Here is a 24,777-nt window from a genome sequence, read left to right as displayed (position 1 = left end):
TCCCCAACCTCATGCACCACAAACAGATCAACAAAGGCTCTCTTTCCTGCTATGGTACACATTTCAATTGCCTCTGTGTCACCTTTCAATAGCTTTAAGTGACTCTCATAATCATCCACAGTTGGGTCTTTGTACCATAATGCGGCGATAGTGGACTTCAAGTATCCAAGCTACTTCAGCTCCTCGTATGCCTCAAACACACTCCACCGATCGCCGTCAATGTCTTCCACGACTGTAGCTTGACCCTTCAAGTACTTGAGCACACCGTTCTCATATCCGAATGCACCCCCATGGTGCACCCTCATGTTAAACAGAATCATCTCCTTCCCGAACAACCCTATTAATCAAGACAGGGCGTTAGTAAACCAACTAACAAAAAAAAAAACAATCAGTGCAAACCCTAGTCTTACACACAGGTTTGCACAACCTAGATTAAACCCTACACCCGTTACGTCCATCAACAAAGGAGAAATTGCATTCAAAAAATGCTTACCTCGCTAAGGGCTATTTGTAGAAACGAAGCCAAGTCAACAATGCAGGAAATTTTCCGGCACCCTTGCTCGAGCTACCAACACCGGACAGTCCTCGCAGGAAGGCCTTCGAAGGGTTTCACACACACACGTTACACTCTACAATCCTTTTCTCAAACAATGGCTTGCTTGGGGAAGGCGAAATGATTTCACGGGAATGCTATGAAGGAATAGCAACCAGCAGGGGTACTTTTGTCTTAAAAATTTATTTTTTAGTGCAAGGGACGATTTTAAAATAAACTGGAACCTTTGAAATCATTTTGTTGCGAAAAAAAGGCCAGGAATGACATTAATTTTTAACCCCTACGTTAGAAATCAAAATCATACTTAATCCCTTAGAGTATGTTTTGGTACATACACTAAACATTTTGGTCTTATCACAAACATATATTTAGATCATGCATTCTTTAATCATTATTTTTTGAGATGATGGTATCATTTCAATTCTAACATGCACACTAACATACACTAGAGCCACTCAATGATGTTCTATGCTTATATGTTCATGCACAACCATTTGACAAGAGTAGTACTTGTCCTTTTATATTATTTTCTTACTTTTCCTTTTCATTGACAAAAGAAAAGAATGATTTAAGACAAGAAGAACATGACGATGATGATGGGACTTCAAGGTTGGTACTATTGGAGTAGTGCCTCCTAAAACGGTAGGTCATTCTAATAAGATAGCAAAGGAGGGCAATCAAGCATGCAATGCCAATAAGAAGGAAGAGGCCCCAAAAGCTCTTAGTCTCAAGCCTATCAATGCCTTGTTTTGCACCTTCTGAGCTACAAGCACTTCTTGTTAGCCATTTGTCATGAATCCTTTGAAGATCACCATTCTCTGATAGTTTTAGAATAGCTGTTGACATGTCAATTGCTAAGGGAGAGTCCCTTGGAAAGGCCTACAAAATTCAAATAATGCATCGAGGTTATATAAAGTAATTTTAAAAATCGGTTGATATTGGTTGAAAAAAGTCGACCCCTAAGTTGAACATAGTGAAAATTCAGGTACAGTTAACTTCATGTGAAATTGATAGTTGAAATTCGTTAAATAATTTGACAAATTTAACTAAATTATCATATAACGATTCTCAACTTTCAGCTTAACTTAAAGTTAACTACACTGAATTCCTACCATATCATTTTACCTCAAAAAAGTTGAGTATATTTTAATCGTATTATAAAATTATTTTTTTAAAAAACTTAATTTAATAAGAGAAGATATATTAATGATTATATTTCTAAAATTCTAATAGCAAAAATCTCTTTTGAACTTGCATGAATTTTGTATAGGTTTTCTTTTTTTCTTTTTTTATATATTATGCTTTTTTTTCTTTTAGGAGATAACAAGGATCGAATTCTAAATCTTTCGATCATAGAGATTCTGATACCATATCATGTAACTACTTTTCTAAAAGTCTAAACTGATAAGAAAAAACATGTAAATAATTCTATCTCTAATAACCTAATTATTAAAGTTGATTTTAGCATAAGAGAAAAAGATGGAAACACTTACAAAGCCCCATCCCATTTTGGTGAATTCTTGGCCAACAATACCAAATTGACATCTAGTTGATAGGAACAACTCCATGTATGCACGCTCAGCTATGATAGCAGCAACACCACCATTGTCTTGTCCATCCTTCAAAGCCTTCTCAAATTCAGATAGAGAATTGAAAGGAACAAGCCTTGATCTATGTATGTTAAACACCTCACTAAGATAATTTTCAGCATATGTGCCACTCATGATACCAATTCGGTCATTGTTGACCACTAAGCTTTTAATTCCTTTCACTGGGGAAGAGAGTTTTTCCACTGTGAGAATTGATGTTAGGCTTGCAGTGTAGCTAGAGCTTAGTATTAGAACCACAAACAACCATATGATTAGGACTAAGCGACCAAGGGTGCTAACGGTTTTCTCTTCTGCATGCAAAAGAAGATGTTTTAGTTTAACATTAGGTGAAAATTCAGGTGCAGTTGACTTCACGTGAAGTTGATAATTGAAAATCGTTAGATGAAAATTTAGTCAAATCAGTCAAATCATCTAGTGACTCTCAGTTATCAATTTCACGTGAAGTCGACTGTACCTGAGTTTCCACCTAAACATTATTGTGTGAAACATCTTTCAATGCTAGATAAAGGAAACTTTTGACAACTTACTATGTGCGAAAACTAGAGTTGAAAAGCTAAACCTGCAAAGAAAAAGAATATACAAATGTTAGCAATTATTTTTGTTCCTTAATATTTTAACCTCCAATTTCTTGAATAAAATTTCAAAATGGCAGTTATTTAATTACCAAATAATAGTGACTAATTGTCTTCTAATTGGTCCTCTAAAGTCATCATTAAAGGGCCGCTCTAAAATCCACACAACAACTCCAACAATTAGAAAAAGCATTCCTGTGACAAACCACATCATTGGAGTAAATGGTATAAGAAAGGCCCAAGCACTTGATTTCAATTCCTTGATAGGTGCCACAACCACTAACCCTGACTCTATATATGGCTGAGTGAAATCCACTATCTTACTTCTGTTTGTAGTAATAGTAATATCCCCAATAACGGCATCAAAGGCCTACATCCATACAAAGGAAGAATTTTCAATTCAGGAAGAATAACATTCATGTCCAAAAAAATAATTTAAATTGATCTATAATAAATTTTAGATAAAACACTTTAATTTTACTATGCAATTTACAATACATAATGATGGTTAATATTTTGAAATTACCTATAATTTTAGTTCTGTCTATTTAGGATTTTTTTATGTAAGTATCAAATTTAATCAATCATGATGTAAAAGAAATAGGTTACATTAAAAAATTGACAAAAATTATTGTAGTTTATCAACTTTTTTTTCGTTAATGTCATGAATATAATTGCAGCAGTTTGTATTTTTTTTTAAATTCATTAAAATTGCAGTAGTTTTAAAATTGCCACAATTTTATTTTTTAAACCCACTATTGAAATAGCGACAGTTTTAAATCGACGCAAATAAAATTATCTATTTTGCGACAGTTATACCAACAATTATTGGAAACCACCGCAAAAATTAAACCACCGTAATTTTTAAAATTAACTGTCGTTATTCGACGCTTATGTTATAGTGTTATGTATGTGAAGCTAGTAATTAAAAATTCTTAGATAATAATTTAGTGGAACATATAAAATTATCTAATTATTTTTAATTATTAACATAAAGACATCTACACTTAAATTTTCATTTTCTTACAATACTAGAAAAAATAATACTTACACCAATTGTGATCTGATGGAGAAGTTCTGAATTCAAGGGATTGGTTCTCCCATTACCAAAAGAAACAAATTTGTATGGAACTGGATAAGGCAACAAGTTTAGTGCTGCAAAAAACACATCAATGCAATAACCACCAAACATGTCAGTGCCTTCAATTCTTGACACAAACTCATGGTAGCTAACCCTAAGTGGCACTCCAATTCTCAAATGTCTTCCATTGCTAGCAAAAACCCAACCTCTAGGTGTTTGTGTTGTTTGGCCAGGCCATATCACACCATAAAGCCCTTCACTTGAATTTCCATCATTTGGAACTTCTTCACCAGTGTGAAGACCATATGATTCTGACCAATATCCAATCCTCCTAACCCCAGTTCCAATCACATTAATGATCTCATATGATGGGTTCAACAAGTTTCCATCTAAATCAAACATCATCCGCCCGGTTAAACCGGTTTGATTAACTTCTAGAATCTTCTGAAGCAATGTGCTACCATTTATAAACACCCCCATAGTATCAAGATGAAGTGAGTCACCCCTTAACAAGTTTAGACTTGAATCATTTGAGAATAAAATATTATGATTGTTGTTATTATTATTATTATTATTATTTCCCCCAGAAAACAAAGCATCAAGAGCATAAGCTATGACCCAAACAGTGTCATAAGCATATAAACCAAAGGTGTTCAATCCAAAAGGACCCTCTTGATGATTCATTTTTAGGGTTAGGTTATTCCACCTAGACACAAATTTCCTCTTCAATTCTGAATCAGGTGTATACATGCGCAAGGTAATAACACCTTGGATGTCATTCATGGCTGAACTTGTGGACAATGAAGGGTTTGAATCTAACACAGTGGAAAGCCAATCAGTGGCTATCCACACATAACCACTCCCCATCATGCTAAGTGATTGAGCAACCTTAAGAACTTTTAACCCTAAATCTGCTACTATATGAACAACTATTACCCTTGATTCCATCAAAGCTATCTTGAATAATGCATTGTTTATTTCTTCTTCACTAATGTTGTTATTATTATTAGGCCTAAAGGGTACTTTATATGATATCTTGCAACGTTTTTCGGCAAGCTTATCACCTAATGCAGCAACCCCATTTCTTCCATGATCATCATCAATGAAGATTGCAATCACATCTCTCCATTGGAAGTGATCAACAATATCTGCCACTGCAGACATTTGATAAAGATCACTCTGTGTTGTTCTAACAAAATATGGGAATTGGAGAGAAGTGAGTGTAGGATCTGTTGCTGCAAATGATAAGAGAGGAACTTGCATCTCATTTGCAATGTGTGAGATTACATGTGCCATTTCTGAGTACTGTGGACCAATTATTGCCACAGTGCCTTTCTCCATCAATATTAATGCTGCAATGTATATGTTTAAAAAAAAAATGGTATAACTAGTGAATGATCCTACAAGAAATGAGAGCTATTTTAACATGATTTTTTTTAACAGTCATAGTTAAGTATAAAAATTAATATATATTTTTGACAAATATCACAAATGTCAAATTTTTTATGTTTTTTTTATTTATAATTTAATTGTAGAAAATTATTCTTCAATTTTGACACTCATTTGTTTTCAACATACTCTATTATTCCTTTTTTTTCGTTGAGCTCCGTCAATTTTGGCATCACACTGTTCTCAGTTTGGGATCATACTACTTATTTTTCATCTTCAAAATCTCAGTTTATTCTTCAGTTTCAAGATCTCATATCATTCTTTGTTAAAAACTTTTTGTTGAGAATTTTTTATAGTCAATAAGTGTCAAAATAAATAGTATTTTTGACGGTTAATAAGTATCACAAAAAATATATTCTCAAATTTTTCTAACAGATTATTTTTAATGGCCAATATTTATCAAAATAAGATTTAAACTTTTTTTTACAATTACTTATATGTTAAAAATACTATTTTTGACAAAACTTTTATCAACATATTTTCATAGTTAAAATAGTATCAAAATTTATTTTTTTTGACAAATTTTAATTTTTTTTGACACATAATAATCCTTAAAAATAGTCATATTGTTGTAGTGATGAGAAGATATGGTTCATGAGAGAAAATATGTAGAATTGTGAAAAGTACAACAATTCTAGAGACCAATTTGGTTCTAGGATATGTTTTAGATTTATTTCTTATTTTACAAATTAGTACAAAAAAAGTTTCAAATAATTATACAATTTCTATAAAAATTTTAATTTTTATGTTCTAATAATCACTGTAAATTGGTTTTTATGTGGACAAAAAATTTAAAATGCTAATTTTAGTTTTTACTGAGTTTATTTAGAGAAAATATTGAGAGCCAATCTTACATAACTAATGTCATGGCTAACATTTAGAAAAGAAAAAAAAACTTTCAAATAAAAAAAAAAGACATCTAAAACTCAATTAAAAAAAAGTATTGATAACCAATTATATTTAGCCAACAATTTACAATAAAGGGAAACATTTAAAATTAGAAATAATAGAAACATCTAAAACTGAAATAAAAAATATAAGAATTAATGTTTATAATTTAGAATTTATAGTTTAAAATTTAAGATTCGTTATATTTAGTATTTAGGGTTTATAGTTTAGTATTTAATATTGAGAGTTTAGGATTTAAAGTTTAAATTTATGATAACCGGTGGTGGGTGGTCAGAGATGGTCGCAAGAGGGTCGCTGGCAGCCAACGATGGTCAGTGGTGGTGGCCGACGGCAACAAGATGGCTGGTGTGGTAGGTGAAATTGAGGTGTTGGAACCAAGAAAGAAGAAGAAAAAAAGAATAAAAGAATAATTTTTAAAAAAAATTATGAATTTGTATTGGATGTTTTTGAATTATTAGTTGATGTTGGCTAATTTTTTATTGGTTATCTAGTTGATTTTTTTTTTTCGAAATCCAAACTCAATAAAAAACTCATTTTTAGTTGGTTTTTATATTTAGTTTGTTTGATAACATGTTGTAATATTAGTTAAAATTAACTATTATGGTGTTAGTTTTCTAATTTTACTCACTTATTTATATTAAATACTGATATCATAGATCAAAATGGGAATGCCGCCATATCATATTTTTATTTTTCAAGTCAGCAGGCATTTAATAGTATCAAATAAACAGAAATTAAGACAAAATGGGAATGCCGCCATATCATATTTTTATTTTTCAAGTCAGCAGGCATTTAATAGTATCAAATAAACAGAAATTAAGGGGAAAAAAGGACTAATAAAAAAATCCACAAATTTTATAGAATCAATGACTTATTTTTGCAAAAAGAAAAAAAAATCAAAACTTGATAATAAGATAAATTTTTTTGGTAATGATCAATAATATTTTAAACGAGTGATGAAATCAAAAGTCATGGAGATAAACATGCTTGAGTAGATTTTAACAAGAACTTACAGTCAATAATTCCTAGAAATCCGGGGGAGAATTTTGTGTCCTGCATTGAGATATTAAACTTAGTTCCATTGAGAATGGTTGCATTGGAATTTATATCATCTACTGCTGCTTGTATTGCAATTTTAGCCACTCCTCCAATGGTTGAATTAAAAGATAAAATTGCTCCAACATTAACTGTACTTGGCCTTGTAACATTATTACTATTGCTTGTCCCTTTTGATGGAAAACCATTATAGAACATCACAATGACAAGAACCCAAACTTTGATCATCTTGTATTTGTACTAAAAGCATATATAACAAGTGATTTTAAGGGAAAAATGAGGACAATAATTATTTCTATAACTTGAAAAACAAAAGATGAAATAATACATACTTCCATAATCTTCTCTTATAAATAAATATTTGCACCTTAAAAGCACTACTTTAGGCCAATAATTAGATTTTTATCCAATAAGATTTATATACGTGCTGAATAATTGAATGAATCCTTTTTATATCTAGTGGAGTAGGCACTTTGTTTATCTTTTGAAAAGAATGATTTTACATGCTTGTGTTTTTCCATTTTGATGGGCCGAAAAAAATCAACGAACGTTTTCAAAAAAAGAAAAGGGTGAATGAAAAGTAATAAAATAATTAAAGTGATGATATAAAATACATGTGTAACATATTCTTTACCACTAATATATTTGTGTATAAATATATATTATTTAATTTATTTTTAATACATATTTATATTTTAACATGTATTTTATATTAATAATTAATTTTTATGGTTGATTTTATTATACACTTAATATAGTTGATATTTTATCTATTCAGCTTATTTAGTCTTTAACAATTTAAAATTTTAGGATAAGTAGTGTTTGTATCATTTACACACTTAAAGTATTTTGTAAACATTTTGGACTTATCACAAACATATAGGTACTATTGTATGAGAAAGTTTAAGGGTTAACATTTTTATTAAAATTTGGTCAGCACTTAATCAGCATAAAAAAATGTGAGTAATTTTATACTATTAGATAAAATCTCACACCATTAAAAATATCAATAATAACTAATTGATGGTTATAAATCACAAAATTTGCTGATTTTTTAACACTCTTATTGTATATTATTTATTACACATACATTTAATTCAGAAAAGTGCATGCATATGCTTTAACAATTACTAGTGGTGATGATGTTGTCATTTCCAACATGCACACTACTACCATTTTAAAAGAGCACTTTTTCCTTGTCTTTTCTTACTTTGGGCAGTAATAATCTTCTCTCTCATTGACAAATGAAAAGAATGATTTAAGACAAGAAGAGAGCATGATGATGATGATGATGATGGTGAGACTTCAAGGTTGGTACTATTGGAGTAGTGCCTCCTAAAACGGTAGGTCATTGTAGTACGATAGCAAAAGAGAGCAATGAAACATGCAATGCCAATAAGAAGGAGAGAGATCCCAAAAGCTCTTAGTCTCAACTCTCAGGCCTATCTATGCCTTGCTTTGCATCTTCCGAGCTACAAGCTAAGCACTTCTTGTTAGCCATTTGTCATGAATCCTTTGAAGATCACCATTCTCTGATAGTTTTAGAATAGCTGTTGACACGTCAATTGCTAAGGGAGAGTCCCTTAGAAAGCCCTACATCATTCATCAAATCATCCTCAATGTTTTATATATTGATAAAGAGTAAAGTATCGTTTTTTGTCCCCAACGTTTTAAAGTTATCCCTAACGTTTCAATCGTCCTATTTAAGTCTTTAACGTTTTAAAATTGATTCAATGTTGTCCTGTCGTTAGGGATCAGTTAACAGAATTGACGACAAGACAAAATTGAAACGATTTTGAAACGTTAGGGACTTAAATAGAACGAAAACCTTAGGGACAAAAACGATACATAGAAATAAATTTTAATTTTATCCTTTAATAATATCAATTCTTTACTATACACAGTATTCAATTATTTTTTAATCACATCTAAGTAAATTACACTTAATCATATTACTTTCATTCTAAATAAATTAACTTTTTTATAATTTTACTCTTAAAGATTTTTAGTTATCATGAAATTAAAAAAATGTGATTAAGTGTAATTTACTTAGATGTAATTAAAAAATAATTGAATACTATGTACAGTAAAAAATTGATATTATTGAAAGACAAAATTGAATTAAAAATTATTTTTATGTATCATTTTTGTCCCCAACGTTTTCGTTCTATTTAAGTCCCTAACGTTTCAAAATTGTTTCAATTTTGTCCCGCAGTTAATTCTGTTAACGGATCTCTAATGGCAGGACAACATTGAGTCAATTTTGAAATGTTAGGGACTTAAATAGGAGGATTGAAACGTTAGGGACAACTTTAAGACTTATCCAAAACATTGGAGACAAAAATGATACTTTACTCTATTGATAAAGTCTTCTTAAAAGAGGACTATCTCTTTTTTTTTATTTAGAATTTTTCATAAATTTAAATAACAAGAAGAAAGATCGTATGAATTATTATATTTTAATACGTTGTTATTTTTTTAATAAAAAATAAGAATTAAATTATTAACCTTTTAATTATAAAAATTTAAGTTAATAAGATACTTATACATGAATAATTATATTTTTAATATTTTTATAAAATTATTTATATCAAAAATTTAAACTACTAGATAGATTATAATTATATGAATTGTTGTATATCCAACAAAAATTATATAAAAATAAATAAAGTGATAACTCACACTGTCACAAAAAGATGATTAAAATAATGTTTATATAAAAATAATAGCTAAAATATTATTACATATTATATTCGGAGATTTAGTTAAAGAAGTTAAACAATTTAACCATGTTTCAAATATATCTTTGTATAAAAATATTCTAATAATCTTAATAATTATCTAATAAAAAAAAGCAGTGTGTTTGAAATTGATGATATTTTAAATTAATAAAAGATATAATTTTTATTATATTTATGTCATAATTAAAAATGTCAAATTTTTGAAATAAACAGGAGTAAATAACCATTTTTGACCATGAAAGATTTGAACGATGATAAAACTGACCATGAAAAATTAAAACTAAAGTTATACCCATATAAGATAAGTTTTGTTCGACAAAAATACCCAATTATTAAATTTGTGTTCATAATTCCATAAATACCCTAACTTTTTATCTTTTTTTATCTCTGCACCCAATCTCTAACCCTAACAATTTAATCCAACTCCCTCCTCCTCCCTCTTCTGTCTCTACCCTCCAACTTTCTCCGTCCTCACAATCCCATTCCATCACCACCGTTCCCTCCATCCTCCTCACCTCATTTTTCCTTCAACCATCACCAACTTCAACACCACCACCACTCTATTTCCTTCTTCATCCCTCCTCTTCAACCACTTCCTCTACACTATTGAAGACCTTCCTCAGTCCTCACAAACTAAATTGGAAAAGTTTCAAAATCCAAACACAAGCTATATTGAAAAAAAAAATCTTTTTTTGTAAAAATCTAAAAGGAGGCGAAAACATATATACTCAAAATTCAAAGAGGAATAAGCGAATAACAGATGGATATAAAAAAGGGGGGAAGTAAACATACCAAAAAACAGAAAAGATTGATCCTTTAATGGTAAATTGGGGGTTTGAATTATGAGATATATGAAAATGGTGAGAAGAGAAGGGTATGTGAAGTGGAGCATTAATTTTTGAGAGCTCCACAACCCAGAACACTGAAGAAGAAGAAAATGTGGCATATTTTATTGGAGAGAATATTACTAGAGAGAAAAAGGAAGTGACTTTGCATACCATGTATGTGATTTGTATGTGAGATTTTTGTGTGGAGAGACAGAGAGGGAAGAGGGTTCTGTGTTTCTGTATTATAGTTGTTGATCCCCTTCAAGATAGAGAGAGTGTTGTCCGAGACAGAGAGAGAAAGAACAAGATGGTGAGAGAAAGGGGGCTGGAGGCGATAGTGGTGGTGGAAGGAGATTGTGACGGCAGAGAAGGTTGGAGGGTAGAGGCAGAGGAGAAGAGAGCGGAATTAAATTGTTAGGGTTAAAAATTGGGTGTAGAGATAAAAGAAGATAAAAAGTTAGGGGTATTTACAGAATTATGAACAAAAATTTAATAATTGGTTAATTTTGTCGAACAAAACTTATCTTATATGGGTATAACTTTAGTTTCAATTTTTCATGGTCAGTTTTGTTAGCGTCCAAATCTTTCATGGTCAGAAATGGTTATTTACTCAATAAACAGTTTATAACAGTGTTGTAAAAACCGTACCGGATCCTAAACCGGTCCGATCTGCTAATTAGACCGCACAAGGATGAGAACCGGTGTAAATCGGTCAAACCCATAGTGAACCGATAAAAACCGGTCAAACTCGGTAAACTGGTTCAACCGAACCGCTGGTAATTAAAATTTTGCAAAATGAGTGAAGTGGGGTTCGAACCCCTGCAGTGTTGTCTTAACCGGACCTGACCGGACCGGACTGGCCGGTTCGACCGAAAAATTGGTGAACCAAATATTAAACCGGTCCGGTCCGTTAATTAAATCGAATAAAGAAATGAACCAGTATGAATCAGTGAAACCGAAAATAAACCGATGAAAACCGGTCAAACTCGGTAAACTGGTCTAACCGAACCGTTGAAAATTAAAATAGCTGAATATTCTTAAAATGTTAGTAAAAATATATATTTTAAATTTTAACTTTAAATTTTTTACTATTTTTTATTTTTTATTTACATAGGACCGGGTTAACCGGTTCAACCAGTGATCCACCGATTGAACCAATGACCCAGTAACCCAGTAGCTTAATCGGTTGATCACCGGTTCGGTTCTGACAACTATGGTTTATAATATGGTAGAGTTTTGAATTTTTTTTTTTCATTTTGAAATAAACTGAGTGGCCCATGTACACTTTCCTCTCCAGGAAACATAATATGAGGGCCACTTTGAGCGGGAACTCTCCCAGAAATTTGAGAAAAGTAACTGATTTCTTTTCAAAATTGAACTGTTCTCCAATTCGAATCACGGTTAACAGCAGATATGAGATTCGGCGCCGGACACCGCCGACAACCCAGGGACTCATTCATTCCGCCGGATTCCCATCAGCGCCATCAGTTCCCCCGCGACTCTGACGCCAGTTTGGCAAGCAGCCGCCGTTCTTCCTCCGGCGGCGCGGGGTGCAAGAGGATCGAGGACTACAAGGAGCGCCGCTTGCAGAAATCGGTGATTTCCGCCCTAAACAAGTTCCCGAAGACGCGGAACTGTTCCATCATCTTCAAATCCAGCGGAACCCCACCTTCCAACGACATCCACGATACCCTAAAATTGCTTCTGAGATCGATCGAGTACCCTGTGTCGAAGCTCGAAGAGGATCTTCCCCCTCTCCTGAAGCGCCTCAATTACCCTTTCACGATCCAAAAATCCATCCTCAAATCCCCCGACCCTCACCATTGGCATCACTTGCTCGCACTCATTCACTGGCTCGTTCAGATCGCCTCCTTCGGCTCTCACATCTCCGAATCCACCTCCAATACAGTCTTGTCCCTCGTCCAGGTCAACCTTGTCCACCAGTACACCCTCAATTCCTATCTTAACTACATTAAGGGCCATGATGATGTGGTTGAAGAACTCGAAATCGACATCATGGACAAGCTCAACCAGCAGAAGGCCCTCGCCGAGGAGAAGCTCGAGGCTGCCAACAATGAACTCAAGAGTTTGAGGGATGACTTGGAGAAGCTGAGGTTGCATGCCGTAAAGAAGGACGAGCTGGAGAAGACTAAGGTAGTTAGATGACTTTGACTGAATCTATTTTGAATTCAGTTTGGTTTGATTGCTCAATTGTTATTTTTTTTTTACAAGGGCATGCTAGAGGAAGATGTGAAGAAGTTTAATCTTCTGATTGAGGATGTTGGGAGGAAGATTGAGGAGATGGTGAAGGTGCTGGCAGAGAAGGAGAAGGTTCTGGAGGCGAAGGAGCGGGAGAACCATAGGGTTTGCGAGGAGAACAAGGAACTGAGGAGGACGGTGGAGGCGCAGCCTGTGAATGCCAGGGACGTGGAGAGGATGAAGAGGAAGTTGCAGGCTTTGGAGAGGGAGATCGAGGAGCGCGAGCTTGCCAGGAATGTTTGGGAGGACAAGTACTGGGAACTGGAGAATAGTCTTTCTCACAAGTTCAAGGACCTTGAGGCGCTTGCTTTGGATTGCAACCAAGAGCTGAGGAGGTTGAATTGTGCTCCATTAATAATATCCATAGATTATTGACTGTTTGGTTAAAATGAAGCAAATTCTATTGATCTTGTTTGTATTAGATAGAGGGTGTGTTTGTTGTCTATCTTTACAGTCAAGTCTGCGCATCTAATCCTTCTTGCTGGTGTTTCTAGGTTGAAGATCGGTGATGATATTCAGTATCAGTTGAATGCCAAGGGAACTAGGCTGCTGAGATTATGGGTTTTGACCGTAAATTGAGTCTGAAGCCTGCACTTAACTCGTACACCGAGGACATTAAGAAGATTTCTATGGGGAGATGGGAAGAGTTAATTTCCTATCAGCAAATGTCCAATGAAAATGCTTCTGGGCTTGAGGAAAAAAGAAATAATGTTGCAACAGTGCAGTCACAGATTGATAAAGTAAGTGCATCATCATGCTCAGAATTTTATTAATGTTGATTCTATACTTTTAGCCTGTCACAGATACCAGTGTCTACTATGCTGTCACTTTAAGTTTCAACCTTCTAGAGGGAGATTTTGATTTTCGTCTGCGTAGATTAACCAAAGATAATTGTGAACTTGATGTTCTTCTACTGGAAAGTTTTACTATTAACAAAATGCAATAATGAATGGGTGTAAATTTAATTTAAATGATGGTGGCAGCATGCTGCACTGCTTTTGGAATGCAGGAGTTGGTCCAGGGTCTTTACTGAAGCTTATACATTTTACCTATGTTTCCACAGCAATGACTTATCATACTTGTAACTTTATGGTTTTGTTGTTTTTCTGTTCTTGGGAATTTAATTCAGCTGTTTAAAATATTTGTTTTTTTTTAATCCATCTTTTTGCCGCAATATTTACTCTTAACTTCACTGTATTAATCACAAACTAAATTTATGCTTTGCATCTACAGTTGATTTAGTTTCTCTATATTTTCTGGCATTCTTTTCGCACTTTGTCAGAATCATTTAGATGCGTATTGGAAGCAGATATCATCTACCCTGTGAAAATTGTTGCCTGACTTTTGTTCTTCTGCTGTGTGTTACATTATCCACCAGATAGAAGCTGAACTAAACATGATAAAGAATGAAACACAAGATTATGTAAATAGATGTTCAGCTGAAGCAAAGCAAATGTTGGAGGATGTCCACGTAGCAAGTCATGACCTGGACATTATGGAAAGAGAGGCAGCTGAGGTTCTAAAGGTAATTCCATGTTTGTTAATTCTTTAGTAAGTAAGCTACCTTTGGAAGAGAGATTGAGACTGAGATCAAGAGACAGAGATTGGGAGATTGAGACTAAATTAAGTCTTTGAATTGTATTTAGTATAAAATGTGCAAGATTGAGTTATGTCTCAATGTCTTGTTAGAAAAGGAAAAGTGGGGTTAGATTTGGAATTTAAAAAGTTGAATGAAGGTTATTTTAAAAATAAATATTATTAAAATTTCAGTCTCTATTCAAAAAAAATTTCAGTTTCATGTGTCCCACTTTCTAGATGTATTAAAGGGACTGAAATTTTGTGTTCCAGAACTGACATTTTAGTCCCAATCTCAGTGACTCGGTCCTTGTTTCCAAACGCTACCTAATTGAATTTGTGAAGACTTGAACATGTCTCAGGCGTCATTCTCTTCATTGTATTCAGGACTCAATCAATCTTGAGAGATAAGCTATGTTTCTGGCGTAGTTCTTGTGTAACATGATTGCATCGGTACTGGTTTTTTTTTTTCAGGCTACCCAATTGAATTTGCAGGAAGCAATTAAGCAAAGTGAAGAAAAAATACAAATGCGTGCTCATGAGCTCCTGAAGTTTGTTGATTCAGTCTCAAAGTATAAAGAATACGTGGAGTCTAAAACTTCAGAGATGAATTAGGGATCTATCAGAAACTGCAAGTGCTGTCTCTGAGGCATACAGGGGTTCATTTCCAGCCCAATTCATTAATATATTGAATACAAATCGCCAGCTAGCTTGAGGGTAGAGACTGAGCCATTGTGCATATGCTCTAGCATCTATGTATATATTCTTATTTTTTCACTTGCACACTCGTACGAGTGCTTCACTTATTGTTCCTTTTAGGTTAAATTTATGCTTGTATGTTGGTAATTATAATTAAATCAAGCTATCGTGTGTGCCAAGCTGTGGATGTTTTGAGAAGTCTCTTAAAAGTTACAGTCTATTACACATACATTTAATTGAGAAAGTGCATGCATATGCTTTAACAATTACTAGTGGTGATGATGTTGTCATTTCCAACATGCACACTGCTACCATTTTACAAGAGCACTTTTCCTTTTGTCTTTTCTTACTTTGGGCAGTAATAATCTTCTCTCTCATTGACAAATGAAAAGAATGATTTAAGACAAGAAGAGCATGATGATGATGATGATGATGATGATGATGATGATGATGATGATGATGGGACTTCAAGGTTGGTACTATTGGAGTAGTGCCTCCTAAAACGGTAGGTCATTCTAGTAAGATAGCAAAAGAGAGCAATGAAACATGCAATGCCAATAAGAAGGAAGAGGCCCCAAAAGCTCTTAATCTCAAGCCTATCTATGCCTTGCTTTGCACCTTCTGAGCTACAAGCACTTCTTGTTAGCCATTTGTCATGAATCCTTTGAAGATCACCATTTTCTGATAGTTTTAGAATAGCTGTTGACATGTCAATTGCTAAGGGAGAGTCCTTTGGAAAGCCCTACATCATTCATCAAATCATTCTCAATGTTATATAAATCATTAATGTGTTCTTAAAGAGGATTATCTCTTTTCTTTTATTTAGAATTTTTCATAAGTTTAAATGACAGGAAGGAAGATCATATGAATTGTTATATGTTTACACATTTTTTTTAATAAATAATAAGAATTAAGCTATAAATTTTTATTATAAAAATTATGATATTATGTATTATATTATTTTGTTTAAATTATGTATGATATTATTTTGTTTAAAAAATTTAAGTTGATAGGAGGCACATGAATAATTATATCTTTAATATTTTTATAAAATTATTTATATCAAAAGTTTAAATTGTTTTAGGTAAATTATGATTATATGAATTGTTGTATATCCAACAAAAATTATATAAAAATAAAGTGACAACTCACATTCTCACAAAAAAATTATTAAATAAGTTTTATATAAAAATAATAGCTAAAATATGAATACATATTATATCAAGAGATTTAGTTAGAGATGTTAAATAATTTAACCATGTTTTAACTATATATCTTTGTATAAAAACTATTCAAATAATCTTGGTAGCTACCTAACAAAAGAAATCAGTGTGTTTGATATTGATAATCATTTTAGATAAATGAAAGATATACTTTTTATATTTATCTCATAATCGATAATATCATATTTTTAAAAGAAGTAATTTTATAATATAATACTAGAATTTTTTTTTTTAGTTTGTATGAATTTTTTTGTATAAGTTTTTTTTTTATGCTAAAATTTTTTATTTTAAAATTAATAAAATTTAAATTCTAAACTTTTACGTTATAAAAACTTTGATACCATACCATAATTTCACTTTTCTCCAAAGTTTAGAAAATCAACTACTATTAAAATAATTATGAATGCAACAAAAGTTATTAAAGTTGAGGATTGAAACACTTACAAAGCCCCATCCCATCTTAGTAAACTCTTGACCAACAATCCCAAATTCACATCTAGTTGCTAAGAACAGCTCCATGTATGCTCGTTCATCTATGATTGCAGCAACACCACCATTAGCAGCTCCATCCTTCAATGCCTTCTCATATTCTGAAGGGTCATTCAGAGGAACAAGCCTTGACCTATGTATGTTAAGTTCATCACTAAGATAATTCTCAGCAAATGAACCTCTTAAGAAACCAATTCGGTCATTGCTTATCACTAAGCTTTCAATCCCTTTCACTGGGGAAGAGAGTTGTTCCACTGTGAGAATTGATGTTAGGCTTGCAATGTAGCTTGAATTCAGTATTAAAACCACAAACAGCCATATGATTAGGACTATGCGACCAAGAGTGCTAACAGTTTTTTCTCCTACATGTCAAACGAAATATTTTTTATATTATTAGACCACATATTCATAGAACATTATTTACCCTATTAACCAAAATCATCACATTGTTAAAAAAAAAAAATTATTGGTAATATAGCTAGGTAGGATGTTAAAAATATAACCACTGTACCCTCTCTTTTTATTAGCTTAAATTACTAAAAGAAATAATATTATGATATGATTAGAATTTTTATGATCTAATGATCTAAAATTTGATCCTCAAGTATTCCCAAAAAAAAATTAGTATAAGATAAATATGAAGAAAAAAATTTACGTAAAAATATTACATAAATTTAAAAGGAAGCTTTTATAGAAAATTAAAAATATAATTATTCATATACTTTTTCTTAAACTTTTGGGAGAAATAATCTCACCAAAAGATAAAATTTTTGCATAAAGAAATTTATTAAAAATATAATTATTTATATTTTTTTAATTTTAAGAGAAATAATATATGATATAGAATACTATACGTATATTAACCAAAATTATCGTTAAAAAAATCTTTAATTATTTACGCATGGATCACTAATTATTGTAAACATGTTAGATATATATAAATAATATCTTCCACAGTAATAAAAAGTGACATGATGAGTTGGATTTAATATTAGTCCACAGAGAGAAAGGTGTATAAAGGGTGTGAAAAAGACTACTGTAATTAGTGTAGAATCATTCATAAACTTCCACTATCTCAAGGTTGACCACTTACTATGTGCAAAAAATAAAGTTGAAAAGCTAAACCTGCACAGAAAATGATACATATATATGTTAGCAATTGGTGAAGTATGTAATTGTATTTAATAAGAAAATGTAATGAACCGGTTAAGGAACTTAATTAAGTCAATAACTCAATGAATCTCTAGATACAAATAATTGTATCTGAATATTATTTTCAAAATAACAAACATATGAGTTTAATTAAAAACTAATAATTATTTTTCAATTAATACCAACTATTACAAAAACAAATATTAGGATAGTGATCAATTTAAACATTTTAAATCTTAAATCTTAAATTATAAACATTAAATTTTAGTTTTAAATTCTCAAAATACTACAAAAGATATGTCGAATAACAACGGATTTTTTTAAAGTTTTTTAAACTACCGCAAAACAACATTTCAATATAGTTTAATTTACAAACCAACGTAATTTAGAGTACGGGAATTAATATTTGTTTTAATTTTGTTGTGAGAATTACTGTAAAACAGATAGATAATGACAGCTTTTTAAAAATCGTTGCTAATTAGCCGCCATTATTTATCGTTTCTGTTGTAGCGAAATATTCAAGATTTTAACGAAGTAATTTTCAATAAAAAATTAAATATTATTAACTAATTTTTTTATATTCATTCTAATTATATGTGTGAATAAAAAGAATGATTATATAATTACCAAATAATAGTGACTAACTGTCTTCTAGGAGGTCCTCTAAAATCATCATTGACACGGCGCTCTAAAATCCAGATAACAACTCCAACAACTAAGAAAAAGGTTGCTGTGACAAACCACATCATTGGAGTAAATGGTGTGAGGAAGGCCCATGCACTTGATTTCATTTTCTTGATAGGTGCCACAACAACTAGTCCTGATTCAATATATGGTTGAGTGAAATCCACTACCTTTGTTCTGTTTGTAGTAATAGTAATGTCCCCAACCACAGCATCAAACACCTTCACATATACATACATATATAAGAACCAAATCAATTATTCACAATAACCCTAAAGAAAAATCAACATATATACCTTGAACTAAAATGGACTTCACAATATCTCTTTGTTACAAAAAATTAGTATGTTTCGGATGGATTTTGATACGAAATTGAAATAGATTTTTTTTTATTCTAAAAATTTTTGTTGTTAGTTTATGTTTCATCTAAATTTTTTTACTTCGGACAATTTTTGAATAGATATTTATCTATCAAAATTTTAAAATTGTTGTCGAATTAATCCTAAATTTTTTAAAAAATTATTCATCAAGAATATATTTCATGTAATTCGAAAATTTTTGAAAAAAAATTAAAATAAAATAAAAATTTAAAGATATTTTTAAAATTTTTAACAAATTTTAAAGACAAAAAATATACTTTAATCATCTAAATAATACTTACACCAATTGTGATCTGATGGAGAAGTTCTGAATTCAAGGGATTGGTTCTCCCATTACCAAAAGAAACAAATTTGTATGGAACTGGATAAGGCAACAAGTTTAGTGCTGCAAAAAACACATCAATGCAATAACCACCAAACATGTCAGTGCCTTCAATTCTTGACACAAACTCATGGTAGCTAACCCTAAGTGGCACTCCAATTCTCAAATGTCTTCCATTGCTAGCAAAAACCCAACCTCTAGGTGTTTGTGTTGTTTGGCCAGGCCATATCACACCATAAAGCCCTTCACTTGAATTTCCATCATTTGGAACTTCTTCACCAGTGTGAAGACCATATGATTCTGACCAATATCCAATCCTCCTAACCCCAGTTCCAATCACATTAATGATCTCATATGATGGGTTCAACAAGTTTCCATCTAAATCAAACATCATCCGCCCGGTTAAACCGGTTTGATTAACTTCTAGAATCTTCTGAAGCAATGTGCTACCATTTATAAACACCCCCATAGTATCAAGATGAAGTGAGTCACCCCTTAACAAGTTTAGACTTGAATCATTTGAGAATAAAATATTATGATTGTTGTTATTATTATTATTATTATTATTTCCCCCAGAAAACAAAGCATCAAGAGCATAAGCTATGACCCAAACAGTGTCATAAGCATATAAACCAAAGGTGTTCAATCCAAAAGGACCCTCTTGATGATTCATTTTTAGGGTTAGGTTATTCCACCTAGACACAAATTTCCTCTTCAATTCTGAATCAGGTGTATACATGCGCAAGGTAATAACACCTTGGATGTCATTCATGGCTGAACTTGTGGACAATGAAGGGTTTGAATCTAACACAGTGGAAAGCCAATCAGTGGCTATCCACACATAACCACTCCCCATCATGCTAAGTGATTGAGCAACCTTAAGAACTTTTAACCCTAAATCTGCTACTATATGAACAACTATTACCCTTGATTCCATCAAAGCTATCTTGAATAATGCATTGTTTATTTCTTCTTCACTAATGTTGTTATTATTATTAGGCCTAAAGGGTACTTTATATGATATCTTGCAACGTTTTTCGGCAAGCTTATCACCTAATGCAGCAACCCCATTTCTTCCATGATCATCATCAATGAAGATTGCAATCACATCTCTCCATTGGAAGTGATCAACAATATCTGCCACTGCAGACATTTGATAAAGATCACTCTGTGTTGTTCTAACAAAATATGGGAATTGGAGAGAAGTGAGTGTAGGATCTGTTGCTGCAAATGATAAGAGAGGAACTTGCATCTCATTTGCAATGTGTGAGATTACATGTGCCATTTCTGAGTACTGTGGACCAATTATTGCCACAGTGCCTTTCTCCATCAATATTAATGCTGCAATGTATATGTTTAAAAAAAAAATGGTATAACTAGTGAATGATCCTACAAGAAATGAGAGCTATTTTAACATGATTTTTTTTAACAGTCATAGTTAAGTATAAAAATTAATATATATTTTTGACAAATATCACAAATGTCAAATTTTTTATGTTTTTTTTATTTATAATTTAATTGTAGAAAATTATTCTTCAATTTTGACACTCATTTGTTTTCAACATACTCTATTATTCCTTTTTTTTCGTTGAGCTCCGTCAATTTTGGCATCACACTGTTCTCAGTTTGGGATCATACTACTTATTTTTCATCTTCAAAATCTCAGTTTATTCTTCAGTTTCAAGATCTCATATCATTCTTTGTTAAAAACTTTTTGTTGAGAATTTTTTATAGTCAATAAGTGTCAAAATAAATAGTATTTTTGACGGTTAATAAGTATCACAAAAAATATATTCTCAAATTTTTCTAACAGATTATTTTTAATGGCCAATATTTATCAAAATAAGATTTAAACTTTTTTTTACAATTACTTATATGTTAAAAATACTATTTTTGACAAAACTTTTATCAACATATTTTCATAGTTAAAATAGTATCAAAATTTATTTTTTTTGACAAATTTTAATTTTTTTTGACACATAATAATCCTTAAAAATAGTCATATTGTTGTAGTGATGAGAAGATATGGTTCATGAGAGAAAATATGTAGAATTGTGAAAAGTACAACAATTCTAGAGACCAATTTGGTTCTAGGATATGTTTTAGATTTATTTCTTATTTTACAAATTAGTACAAAAAAAGTTTCAAATAATTATACAATTTCTATAAAAATTTTAATTTTTATGTTCTAATAATCACTGTAAATTGGTTTTTATGTGGACAAAAAATTTAAAATGCTAATTTTAGTTTTTACTGAGTTTATTTAGAGAAAATATTGAGAGCCAATCTTACATAACTAATGTCATGGCTAACATTTAGAAAAGAAAAAAAAACTTTCAAATAAAAAAAAAAGACATCTAAAACTCAATTAAAAAAAAGTATTGATAACCAATTATATTTAGCCAACAATTTACAATAAAGGGAAACATTTAAAATTAGAAATAATAGAAACATCTAAAACTGAAATAAAAAATATAAGAATTAATGTTTATAATTTAGAATTTATAGTTTAAAATTTAAGATTCGTTATATTTAGTATTTAGGGTTTATAGTTTAGTATTTAATATTGAGAGTTTAGGATTTAAAGTTTAAATTTATGATAACCGGTGGTGGGTGGTCAGAGATGGTCGCAAGAGGGTCGCTGGCAGCCAACGATGGTCAGTGGTGGTGGCCGACGGCAACAAGATGGCTGGTGTGGTAGGTGAAATTGAGGTGTTGGAACCAAGAAAGAAGAAGAAAAAAAGAATAAAAGAATAATTTTTAAAAAAAATTATGAATTTGTATTGGATGTTTTTGAATTATTAGTTGATGTTGGCTAATTTTTTATTGGTTATCTAGTTGATTTTTTTTTTTCGAAATCCAAACTCAATAAAAAACTCATTTTTAGTTGGTTTTTATATTTAGTTTGTTTGATAACATGTTGTAATATTAGTTAAAATTAACTATTATGGTGTTAGTTTTCTAATTTTACTCACTTATTTATATTAAATACTGATATCATAGATCAAAATGGGAATGCCGCCATATCATATTTTTATTTTTCAAGTCAGCAGGCATTTAATAGTATCAAATAAACAGAAATTAAGTCAGCAGCCATAACTAATGCACTATTCATTTCTTCCTTGTTGACATTGGTATCATCAGGCTTAAGGGCTGCTTTGTGTGATATCTTGCAACGTTTTTCGGCAAGCTTATCACCTAATGCAGCAACCCCATTTCTTCCATGATCATCATCAATGAAGATTGCAATCACATCTCTCCATTGGAATTGATCAATAATATCTGCCACTGCAGACATTTGATAAAGATCACTCTGTGTTGTTCTAACAAAATATGGGAATTGGAGAGAAGTGAGTGTAGGATCTGTTGCTGCAAATGATAAGAGAGGAACTTGCATCTCATTTGCAATGTGTGAGATTACATGTGCCATTACTGAGTATTGTGGACCAATTATGGCTGCGGTGTCTTTCTCCATCAATAGTAATGCTGTAATATATAAAAAAGAAAAAAAAAACACATTAAAATATTTAATATTCAAAAGATTATGCAGTAGAAGAATCTTTTGGATTATTTAATTATTTCAGATAAATAATATTTTCAAATAATTTTAATTTTTAAAATAAGTTGTAAATGGGGCTAATTTTATTATTTGTTATATAGAATTTAATTTTGATGCCTATAAAGTAATTTTATACGTGCATCCAATTACACAACATCACATTGATAAAAATAATTACCTTTTTATATTGACTACATAAATGGTCATAAAAAATTGGATGTAGTTGTAGGACTATATAAAATGCTTTACACTGTTAGTCCATCAAAATTAAACTCATATATTTATAGTAAAAAGTTGTATAAATATCAACAAAAATTTGTGTCAAAAAATACATCTGATAAATATTAAAAAAAAAACTATGAGTTTATGACTGATAATTATAAAAAAAAATATCATTTTTAGTACATTGAGAATAAATTTAATTTTTCAATCAAAAGTTGATTTGTTTTATGAAGACCTTAATTGAGGTTTTGCAAGGCTTATTGGCTCATAGTTATAGTTAACAAAACCCTAAAAAATGTAAAGAGAAATGAAGGGGTGTTTTTTTTTTAAATTAATAGTTTTAATATCAAGAAGAAATAAAAAAAACACCAAACATTTTCTAATAAAGCTAACCATGCATTAATGAATTTTTCAAAAACTTACAATCAATAATTCCTAGAAATCCACTAGAGAATTTTGTGTCCTGCATTGAGATATTAAGTTTAGTGCCATTGAGAATGGTTGCATTGGAATTTATATCATCCACTGCTGCTTGTATGGCAACTTTAGCCACTCTTCCAATGGTTGAATTGAAAGATAAAATTGCCCCAATATTAATAGTTATTGGTCTTGTGGGAACATTATTATTGCTAATTGTTCCTTTTGAAGTGAAGCCATTGCAAAAGATCACAAGGACAAGGAGCCATATTTTGATCATGTTGTATCTGTATTCATATCAAGTCAATCTAAATAGAACAAATTAAGAAAGTAAAATAAAGAAAGTATAAGAGGTTAATATAGAAATCAAATAAATATATGCACCTTAGTAATGTACTCTTACTTAAACCAAAGTGGAGGAAAATCAAAATATTTGAGTGAAATTGATACTTTAATTTCAATAATGAAAACTTTTAATTATGTGTGAAATGTTTTGTAATGTTTGAGCTTAGATATGGCTATATGAAGTATTGCATGACTCTTTTATATAGCAAGTTGGTCATGAATAGTTATTGGATTTTTTTCAAAAGCACTTTATTAATCTTTGAGAAGAGTAATAATGTTACATTATTATTTTTCTTACTGTGTAAGTCATAAAAAATAAAAGGAAAATGAAAAAGAATATCCATGTCTTACCAAAAATTCTTATACAATCAAATCATACTAGGATAAATCAAAGAAGAGTAGTATATCAAAGATATAATTGTACATGCACAAATTAAAGTTTATTAAAAATGATATATAAGAGTGAACATATAATTTCATTTTAATTGTTATATTTATATATAAATTTAATTATGTAAAACCATATGTCGATGTTCTAAATTTTTTAATTATTTAATTTCATAATTAGAAGTATGACACTACATATATAAGTAGATTATATAATAAAGTGATGTAAGATTAAGAATGAAGATAAAAAATATTTTTAAATCCAT

The 24,777-nt window shown here is 31.0% G+C and overlaps 3 protein-coding genes across 3 annotated transcripts; 1 reads left to right on the top strand and 2 right to left on the bottom strand.

The window, feature by feature from the left end:
* Window positions 1-908: 908 nt before the first annotated feature.
* Window positions 909-7,509, bottom strand: LOC127745522 (glutamate receptor 3.6-like). Its single transcript, XM_052258311.1, has 6 exons — window positions 7,188-7,509; window positions 3,787-5,168; window positions 2,828-3,105; window positions 2,691-2,722; window positions 2,047-2,453; window positions 909-1,432 (listed from the first exon to the last, which is right to left on the bottom strand). The coding sequence occupies exons 1-6, from the start codon at window positions 7,456-7,458 to the stop codon at window positions 1,085-1,087; spliced, it is 2,718 nt and encodes a 905-aa protein (XP_052114271.1). The 5' UTR covers window positions 7,459-7,509; the 3' UTR covers window positions 909-1,084.
* Window positions 7,510-12,196: 4,687 nt separating this feature from the next.
* Window positions 12,197-14,574, top strand: LOC127745535 (kinetochore protein NDC80 homolog). The gene is made up of 4 exons (XM_052258319.1): window positions 12,197-12,952; window positions 13,031-13,392; window positions 13,552-13,797; window positions 14,436-14,574. The coding sequence occupies exons 1-3, from the start codon at window positions 12,212-12,214 to the stop codon at window positions 13,634-13,636; spliced, it is 1,188 nt and encodes a 395-aa protein (XP_052114279.1). The 5' UTR covers window positions 12,197-12,211; the 3' UTR covers window positions 13,637-13,797; window positions 14,436-14,574.
* A 1,009-nt stretch (window positions 14,575-15,583) lies between these two features.
* On the bottom strand, window positions 15,584-21,378 carry LOC127745527 (glutamate receptor 3.6-like). The gene is made up of 5 exons (XM_052258315.1): window positions 19,541-21,378; window positions 18,823-19,100; window positions 18,137-18,168; window positions 16,999-17,405; window positions 15,584-16,073 (listed from the first exon to the last, which is right to left on the bottom strand). The coding sequence occupies exons 1-5, from the start codon at window positions 20,909-20,911 to the stop codon at window positions 15,678-15,680; spliced, it is 2,484 nt and encodes an 827-aa protein (XP_052114275.1). The 5' UTR covers window positions 20,912-21,378; the 3' UTR covers window positions 15,584-15,677.
* Between the last annotated feature and the right edge of the window lie 3,399 nt (window positions 21,379-24,777).

The sequence above is a fragment of the Arachis duranensis genome, chromosome 1 (genome assembly GCF_000817695.3).
Source record: "Arachis duranensis cultivar V14167 chromosome 1, aradu.V14167.gnm2.J7QH, whole genome shotgun sequence".
Lineage (NCBI taxonomy): Eukaryota > Viridiplantae > Streptophyta > Magnoliopsida > Fabales > Fabaceae > Arachis > Arachis duranensis.
The sequence above is the reverse complement of the archived record's forward strand: the minus strand, read 5'-3'. Positions and strand labels throughout refer to the sequence as shown.

Bases quoted from the DNA above. Each gene is read 5' to 3' on its own strand.
- LOC127745522 (XM_052258311.1), bottom strand. From the start codon at position 7,458: ATGATCAAAGTTTGGGTTCTTGTCATTGTGATGTTCTATAATGGTTTT. The intron at 2,454-2,690 runs GTAAGTTGTCAA...TTTTGCATGCAG, and splicing joins AACTCTAGTTTTCGCACATA to AAGAGAAAACCGTTAGCACC. The intron at 1,433-2,046 runs GTAAGTGTTTCC...TGAATTTTGTAG, and splicing joins CCAAAATGGGATGGGGCTTT to GCCTTTCCAAGGGACTCTCC.
- LOC127745527 (XM_052258315.1), bottom strand. From the start codon at position 20,911: ATGGAGAAAGGCACTGTGGCAATAATTGGTCCACAGTACTCAGAAATG. The intron at 19,101-19,540 runs GTAAGTATTATT...GTATATGTGAAG, and splicing joins TCCATCAGATCACAATTGGT to GTGTTTGATGCTGTGGTTGG. The intron at 17,406-18,136 runs GTAAGTGGTCAA...TTTGACATGTAG, and splicing joins AACTTTATTTTTTGCACATA to GAGAAAAAACTGTTAGCACT.
- LOC127745535 (XM_052258319.1), top strand. From the start codon at position 12,212: ATGAGATTCGGCGCCGGACACCGCCGACAACCCAGGGACTCATTCATT. The intron at 12,953-13,030 runs GTAGTTAGATGA...TTTTTTTACAAG, and splicing joins ACGAGCTGGAGAAGACTAAG to GGCATGCTAGAGGAAGATGT. The intron at 13,393-13,551 runs GTTGAATTGTGC...TGGTGTTTCTAG, and splicing joins TGCAACCAAGAGCTGAGGAG to GTTGAAGATCGGTGATGATA.